Source organism: Palaemon carinicauda, chromosome 32, assembly GCF_036898095.1.
Source record: "Palaemon carinicauda isolate YSFRI2023 chromosome 32, ASM3689809v2, whole genome shotgun sequence".
Taxonomy (NCBI): domain Eukaryota; kingdom Metazoa; phylum Arthropoda; class Malacostraca; order Decapoda; family Palaemonidae; genus Palaemon; species Palaemon carinicauda.
In genome coordinates, this window is record NC_090756.1 from 34,911,130 (window position 1) to 34,920,612 (window position 9,483).

Consider the following 9,483-nt stretch of genomic DNA (forward strand, 5'->3'; position numbering starts at 1 on the left):
CTTACCATTCCTCCTTCAACTGCTTCTCATTCATAAATTGTTATGTATGTTAAAGATGCTCTAGATTTTGTAGAGAATTATCTTCATACATTCGCTATGAATTCGCTATAAGAAAGTGAAAATTTTTGTCAAACTCTACAGAGCAGCTGTTAGAGAGCTCTTACTTAGGCCTTGACCTGTGAAATTCACGAATCTTAAGGCAATGTTATTCTTCACCGGGAATGAGATCTGTCTTGACTTCGCAAATGGACCATCCAACCCCCCCCCCCACCCCCGCCCCCCCACCCCCCCCCCCCCCCCCTCTCTCTCTCTCTCTCTCTCTCTCTCTCTCTCTCTCTCTCTCTCTCTCTCTCTCTCTCTCTCTCTCTCTCTCTCTCTTTACGAGAATCAGCAAACTATGTCAGCAAATATTCTGATCATATTGGCGAAAGGTGATTTGTAATATTTTGATATTAAACGTTAATACCTAGAAAAATAAATAGAAAATAGAGGAATAAATGAGAGAGAGAGAGAGAGAGAGAGAGAGAGAGAGAGAGAGAGAGAGAGAGAGAGAGAGAGAGAGAGAGAGAGAGAGAGAGGCCTTAACCGCATGAACACTAGTTAGAAATCCAAACAGCTGGAAGCTGTTGGTTCCGAGTCTTCTCTCCGGGATTTATCTGAGTTGGATGCTGACAGTGAAAGACCTTTCTAGACAGCTAATTACATTCTTCTTTTTTTCCATTTTTTATGGAGGTGAGTTTGGTAACATGTCAAGGAATGTTGTTATTACTCGGAATAGGAAAATAGCAAGTCTATCTGTAAGTCCTATTATCAAGTCTTTCTATCTGTCTATCTTTCTTTCTACCTTTCTCTCTATACATTTGTCTGTTTCTATAGTTACTGTTTCTGTATCTTTTCTAGGTTTTAAGAGAACAACAAACATTATTAGAAAACCAGTGTGGGAGAAGAGTAAAAAATTATATACTAGCACACAGATTATAGCCTTACTCCTCCCCTCTCACTTTTCATAAATACTACATAACCGGGGGGGGGGGGGGGGAGAGTGGAGTACTTTGGTTAGCCTATGATGCTCTCCCAGAACAGTGTAAGTTTTACCAGAGAAATCAGGCCCATGAAATGTAACTACAGTTCTCGTGCAAAGACTGATTTTAGTGTCAGTACGGGTCATTAAGGAGGTCATCAAGAATGTTTTTCTGCTTGCAATGGCATCGGAAAAGAAACTAGGCACCAGATTATAGTCAAAATTGATATATTGACTAAATGTAATTAACATTTTTCCACATTTTGAAAACATTTGCAGTGTTTACAGTGCAGTTGTACTCAATATTTTGTGTTGGGTAAATGAAGGGGTTTGATAATGAAGCCCGCTACTAAAGAATGATAGCTATGCATAATAAATCACTTGAAATCCCATAGCTATTTCTGCATAACATAATACTTTTAAAAAAGTTTGCCCATTTGGGTTCTTATCTGTGATAGTAAAGTTAAGTGTTATTAAGTAAGGGATTGAGTACTCCGTATATTAACTTTTCTTGTTTCTGGTAATGGCAGTAAAATACAGAAATGCCAGATGCTACCTGAGACAATGTTGATCCTCCTCAATTGATTGTATGCTAACGAATAGTTTTCCTCACATATTAGGTAGTAGGTTGACCAGGGCACCAGCCACGCGCTGAGATACTGCCACTAGAGAGTTTGGGGTTCTTTGACTGACCAGATAGTAATACGGTTCAGTTTCCCTTTGCCCTCACATACATCGAATTTCTTCAACTAAGGAGTTAACTACTGCACTGTAATTGTTCAGTGGCCACTTTCCTATTGATAATGGTACAAGAGACTCTCAAGCTATGGTAAGCAGCTCTTCAAGGAAAAGGACACTCCAAAATCAAACTATTGTTCTCGAGTCTTGGATAGTGCCAGAGCCTCTGTACTATGTCTTCCACTGTCTTGGGTTAAAGTTCTCTTGCTTGAGGGTACGCTCGGCCATACTTTTTTATCTAATTTATCTTCCTCTTGTTGTTTTAGATTTTTTTTATAGTTTATATAGAAAATATTCATGTTATTGTTGTTACTGCTCTTAAAATATTTTATTTTTCCTTGTTTCCTTCACTCAATGGGCAATTTTCCCTGTTGGGGCCCCTGTGCTTATAGCATCCTGCTTTTCAATCTACGGTTGTAGCTTGCCATGTAATAATAATAATAATAATAATAATAATAATAATAATAATAATAATAATAATACACGCTTGGTTGTAGATTGTTTCTCGGATGGTTGCCGATCAGCATGACAAGAATATATATATATATATATATATATATATATATATATATATATATATATATATATATATATATATATATATATATATATATATATATATATATATATATATATATATATATATATATATATATATATATATATATATATATATATCTACACACACATATATATATATATATATATATATATATATATATATATATATATATATATATATATATATATATATATATATATATATATATATATGTATATATATATATATATATATATATATATATATATATATATATATATATATATATATATATATATATATATATATGTGTGTAGATATATATATATATATATATATATATATATATATATATATATATGTGTGTAGATATATATATATATATATATATATATATATATATATATATATATATATATATATATATATATATATATATATATATATATATATATATATATATATATATATGTATATGTATATATATATATATATATATATATATATATATATATATATATATATATATACACAAACACACACACACACACACATACACACACACATATATATATATATATATATATATATATATATATATATATATATATATATATATATATATATATATATATATATATATGTGTGTGTGTGTGTGTGTGTGTGTGTGTGTGTACACTTGGCCACACTATTCTAAGTTGTTTCTCTTACTATTGTTTTTATGAAGTTTTTATAGGATATATATGAAAGATCTAATTCAATGCTGTTACTGTTCTTAAAATGATTTATTTTAATTGTTCATTACATATGTTTAATAATTTCCTCGTTTCCTTTTCTTACTGGGCTATTTAACCCAGTTGGACCCCTGGGGGTTATAGCATTCTGCATTTCCAACTAGGATTGTAGCTTAGCTAATGAAAAGGATAATAATAATAATAATAATAATAATAATAATAATAATAATAATAATAATAATAATAATAATAATAATAATAATAACAATAATAAAGTAGGCTCTAAGCTTTCCATTAGAATTGTTTTAATAATAATAATAATAATAATAATAATAATAATAATAATAATAATAATAATAACACTTCCCCCTTGGTCTTGAGCTCATGGTATCGCTTGGTGTCTCAAATGCTTCTGTGACAGGCCGAGAGAGGAGTTGTGAAATCAAATGCAGATTGGAAACGACTGAGCTATATATTAAAGAACACTCTCCATTATATACAAAACGGCAAGGCAACAGGACATGGCATGTTCGAGAGACAGACAAGTTCAGAGGAAAACTGGAGACATGATCATTCAGGTTCTTTTTAGTGTGAGGGAAGAGCGCAGATACAAGCATGATATATACAAAAGGAATTATGTACAATTGTGTGAAACACGGTTGGTACATGGCTCCCCCCCCCTAAACATGACATACTGTACATGTTAAATAGGGCGCCCTGATCTAGAGAGGCAAACTGTGGGCGGGTCATCTGGAAGAAGATAAGCAGGTTTTAGACGATCAATGGAGACCCAGTCTTCTTTGCCCCGAATGTTTAGGAGGAATGCTTTCGGACTGCGTCGGATGACAAGGAAAGGTCCCGTGTAAGGGGGCGTTAACGGTGGCTTGCTGGTGTCGTTGCGCATGAAGACGTGCGTTGCAGAGTGCAAGTCCGTTGGTATGTGATGCTTCGCTGGGGTCTTGTAAGTCTGGCGGCATGGAGTAAATTTTCCCACGACGTGACGTAAGCGCTGGAGATCGTCGGAGGAGGTTGTAAAAGGAAAAAACTTGGTAGGGACGACCAACGGGTCGCCACACACCATTTCGGCTGCCGAGACGTCGAGGGCGTCTTTAGGAGTGGTCCTTAGTCCCAGGAGGACCCAGGGAAGCTCAGTAAACCAGTTGCAATCCTTGCAGCGGGACATCAAAGCTGCTTTGAGGGTGCGATGAAAACGTTCAACCATTTCATTAGCAGCGGGGTTGTAGGCCGTTGTCTGATGTAGGGTGATGCCCAGGAGATTCGCTAATGACGTCCATGATTGAGAGGTGAAAGTGGTTCCCCTGTAAGAAGTAATATGCTCAGGGATACCGAATCTTGAAATCCATCCAGAGAGTAAGGCAGATGTACATGAGGCGGACGTTGCAGTTTCCATGGGAATGGCTTCAGGCCAACGAGTCGAGCGGTCGATGACGGTAAACAGGTAACGATGTCCTTCTGATGTGGGTAGGGGGCCTACAACGTCGACGTGAATATGTGCGAAACGACGCTGAGGTTGAGGAAAGGTGCCCACTCCTGAATCCGTGTGTCGATGTACTTTGGAAGTTTGGCAAGAAGTACAGGCACGGACCCAATCCTTAGCATCCTTAGAAATGCCGTGCCAAATGAACTTTGCTTTCAGCAGCTGTGCAGTAGAACGGCACGAAGAATGTGAAAGGCCTTGGATGAAATCAAACACCTGTCAGCGCATGGGAGCAGGAATCCAAGGTCGCTGTCTACCAGTACTGACGTCACAGAGGAGGGTGGTGTTGGAGTTTTCGAGGGGAAAATCCTCCCAACGGAGGGACGTGCAGGATGTCCTACAAGCTTGATACTCTGGATCCTGTCGTTGGTCTTCAGCCAGGGCGTTGTAATCCAATCCCAGTTGAAGGGCAGCCAACGTGTTTCTTGACAGGGCATCGGCAACGGGATTCATTTTCCCAGGGACGTATTGGAGGGTGCAATTGTATTCAGCCACGGCGAAGAGATGTCGGCGTTGACGGGCGGACCAGGCGTCAGACTGTCGAGTGAAGGCGTGCACCAGAGGCATGTGGTCTGTGCGAATGACGAAGGGCGTACCTTCTAAGAAATGGCGAAAGTGACGCTCAACCAAGTGCACCGCCAGCAATTCTCGATCGAAGGTAGAATAACCTGATTCTGCCTTGGACAGTTTTCTGCTGAAGAAGGCCAATGGGCGGGGCGAGCCTTTGACCACTTGCTCGAGTACTGAACCAATAGCGACGTCGCTGGCATCGTTGGAGAGAAGGAGAGGGGCGTGTGGGATAGGAAAAGTGAGAGCCACAGCAGTTGATAGGGCCTTCTTTGCATTGCAGAAGGCCGCTTCTTGAAGGGGACCCCACTTCAAGTCCTTTGGCTTGCCCTTGAGGGAGGCGTAGAGGGGAGCAAGAGTGGCGGCAATGGCTGGCAGAAAGCGGTGATAATAGTTGATCATGCCCAAGAATTCCTGCAGAGCTTTGACGGTCGAGAGCGTGGGGAAATTTTGAACGGCTGCTACCTTCTCAGGGAGGGGATGGACTCCTTCAGGAGTGATACGGTGCCCTAAGAACGACACTTCGTTGGCGCCAAAGGTACACCTGTCGTACCAGACTACAAGGCCGTTTTGTTGCAGGCGGTCGAGCACGATGCGCAGGTGACGGAGGTGTTCCTCTTTTGACGAGGAGAACACAAGTATGTCGTCCACATAACAGACACAGAAAGGGAGGTCCCCTAAGTTGCCATTCATGAGACGTTGAAACGTTGCCCCAGCATTACGAAGGCCAAAACAGGAGTAATTGAAGGTGTATGTGCCAAACGGAGTGGTGATGGCGGTCTTGGGGATGTCTTCTGGGTTCATAGGCACCTGATAATACCCCTTCAGGAGGTCGAGCGTAGAGAAAACATTTGCTTTGTGCAGGTAGGAGGTTACATCGGCAATGTTTGGGAGGGGGTAGTGATCCGGTTCTGTATGCATGTTCAGGCGCTGTAATCCCCTCATGGACGGAGGGAGCCGTCTTTCTTCAGAACGATGTGTAAGGGTGACAATCATGGGCTGGAGGCCTTTTGGCAAAGGCCCATTTCCTCCAATTCGGCGAACGTCTGTTTGTCGGCCGCCAATCGTTCCGGTGCCAGACGTCTGAATTTTGCGAAGACTTGGGGTCCCGTCGTCTTGATATGGTGATAAATACCGTGCTTGGCAGGAACCGTGGGCGTTTGGCGAAGTTCTGGACGGACAACTTCTGGGTACGACGTGAGGAGGTGGGCGTAGGCATCCGTGGGTGCGCTGATGTGGAGAGCGAGGTTAGAGGGGGCGGGTTGAAGAGGTGTCGACAAGTACGAGTCTGCGTTGACCAATCGTCGGTGGGCGATATCGACCAGAAGGTGGAAATGAGAGAGGAAATCCGCACCGAGGATTGGCATTGTGACGTCAGCAATGAGAAACTTCCAATTGAATTTACCGTTTCCGAACGATAATGTGAGGTTCTCGTAACCGTAGGTGGGTATCGCAGATCCGTCGGCAGCTACCAAGCGGACGTCGGCAGATGTAAACAGACGACATTGTGCCTTGAAGAGTTTCCTTGGCAAAAGAGAACGACAAGCACCCGTGTCTACCAAAAATTGCACGCCCGTTCCTGCATCCTGTAAAAAGAAAAGATTAGGAAAATGGGAGGCCACCGACACAAGCGATGGCCTACTTACACGTTTTTTGGCCACCGACAATCTTTGGCACATTTCTTCGCGGTTGACCCGAATCTGAAGTGGTAGTAGCAAAACTGCGGTGGATGGGAGGTAGTAAGTGGCTGTAGAAGTCGTTCGTTGGGGTGCGAGCGATTGGTGGGTGGTGGGCGGCTTTGTCGCCGCTTCGGCACGTCACGGGGTAGGCGTATATGTCCTACGGCATTCATGTCAGCTTCGGTTGACGTTGAATAGGCATCCTCGTCATCAGGGGTGGAGGCGTTGATGGAGGTCTTGAAGTGGTTGTCCTTAAGGGCGTCGGCTTTGGTCATCAAGTCCTTTATGGGTAAACTATCGACATGGGTATGGCAGCGCGCACAGGTTCAGGTAAACGGCGTATCCAAAGGGCATGGAGTAGGTTCACCTCACGAGGAGAGCCGTCTGCGGCAGGTTGAAGGCGAGCGATACTGGTCATTTCCCTGAGGGCAAGCGAAGCCCTTTGGTCCCCCAACGGTTGTTGCGAGAGCTGAAAAAGCTTTGCTATACGGGCGGCAGGCGACGGCGAGTACTGCTGCAGAAGGTATGATTTGAGGTCGTCATACGCTATTGGGGTGTCTCCTTGTTCACAAAGCCAGTCGGATATTTCTGGGAAGGTGTCCTCGGGTATCGCCGCGAGAACATAATCCGCGTTAGTGGTTGAGCGAGTCACGCCCCTGATACGAAACTGGACTTCTGCGCGCTGAAACCAAGCAAACGCCTCTCCGCTGGCAAACGATGAAAGTTTGAATGGAACGGCCGCAGCACCAACTGCCGTAGAGTCCGCCATAGTACCAACGATGAAGGGGCGAGGGGGTGAGGGTGGAAGGCGGTGGGAGCAAGTCGACTTCCGGGGTCACCAATGTGACGGGCCGAGAGAGGAGCTGTGAAATCAAAGGCAGATTGGAAACGACTGAGCTATATATTAAAGAACACTCTCCTTTATATACAAAACGAAAAGGCAACAGGACATGGAATGTTCGAGACACAGACAAAGTTCAGAGGAAAACCGGAGACATGATCATTCAGGTTCTTTTTAGTGCGAGGGAAGAGCGCAGATACAAGCATGATATATACAGAAGGAATTATGCACAATTGTGTGAAACACGGTTGGTACACTTCTCATCCAGGAGATGAACTGATTCACCGAGTCTAATGGCGCTGGACTTGTTAGGGATAATAAAAAGGTGTCAGGAATCTTAAAGGCCTCAACTCTAGATAGGAAATCGTACCTGCACGTAACACTATAGGAAATCCTGTATCCATATGGAATCATTGTAGGAAAAAATAAAAAATAAATATACAAACATGCTTTATTTTACCAAAACTATACAAAAATAAAAAAAAATAATATTCTTGAACAAATATCACCCTTAATTATGACAATTAAACTTAACAGAATATATTTTTGATTTATTAGAAAAAAACTTTGATATAAAAAAGATCTTATCAATTGAGGTACTATAATGATAAAAAGACACGTCATTCAGCAAAAAAGATTTTCAAATATATAAATAAAAACAGACATATTATTATTTATAATCCAGCAGCATACACTTGAGTTTTTTGGTATGATGTTATGTTCTGGTGAATTTTATGCTTTTATATGCAATAAAACATTTTTTTTTCTAATAACTTTGTTTCTAGTATATTTTCAATGTGTGAATGCAATATGAAACAAATACAGTTACCTGCTACTTGATATCCTCATCACCGTCTTCACATTTGTTGCAAATGACACTGTAATGTCGCGGACAGAGTGTCCTCACACAGTACGAGCAGTATGTCCTTGTTTAGCTAGCTGTTTTCCATTCGCAGATACTGCATCTCTTCTTCCTTTGGCCTGCCTGCTGGCGCTGGGGTTCCTCATTGCTTGTGAGAGAGAAGCAGGAACGGATGAGGTGGCTGGCTGACAACTTCATCCCAGCCTGTTGCAATCTCTTTTCTGCCCAAGGATGGACCAACTCCCTGGCGAAAGTGTGCATGAAGAGGCGCCTAAATTTTGTTTGACAGGTTTGCTGAAGCTTGCTAAGAATAAAGCAATTTATCACAGCAATAATTAGCATAGCATAAAACAAGCAAAGTGACCAGCTTCTGGTTTTCCGGTTGTAGCTGTACCTGGCACGCATCCTGTCCGGTAAATCCCCTCCTCCCTTTGTTTTATTATAAAAGTGTATTGGTTCAGGTTTGTTTCTTTCGCCGATAGCAGAAGAGTTGTGCTTGGATGACAGCAGTAGCACAATTTTATCCTTTTTCGGTTTGAATGACACCATACTCACATTTTCATGGAACAGAAAGTTGCTGGAATCTACTGGCCTACTGACCTTTTTATCCAAGATTATTTTAGGAACATACCCTTTCCTTCTTGAAGTCCCAATTAGGTAGGTATTCCTCTTGTAAAGCTCTTTCACCAGGGACAGCGAAGTAAACCAGTTGTCCACTGTGATTGTACGGTTCCTGTCTAAGTAGGGTTCTGTAAGAGTCATAGTGTAATATTCCCCCAGTTTACCAGGAACTACTTGGGGCCGTCTGTGTTTAGCAAGGTCCACAATGCGATTTAGCATGTAACTGTTCGTAGCATCACATACCATATTTATCTTTATGCCATATTTGGTTGGTTTGTTCGGCATATAGTAGCGGAAAGGACACCGTCCCCTTAAATCCAACCATCTGCTCATCAGCAGTGATTGCATTTCCTGGCACATAATTTTTCTGACAATTATCAA

At 41.7% G+C, this 9,483-nt stretch overlaps 1 protein-coding gene across 1 annotated transcript; it reads right to left on the bottom strand.

The window, feature by feature from the left end:
• Positions 1–8,550: 8,550 nt before the first annotated feature.
• Positions 8,551–9,243, bottom strand: LOC137625572 (piggyBac transposable element-derived protein 4-like). Its single transcript, XM_068356482.1, has one exon. It carries the CDS (start codon positions 9,241–9,243, stop codon positions 8,551–8,553), a length of 693 nt encoding a protein of 230 aa, XP_068212583.1.
• Positions 9,244–9,483: the final 240 nt, after the last annotated feature.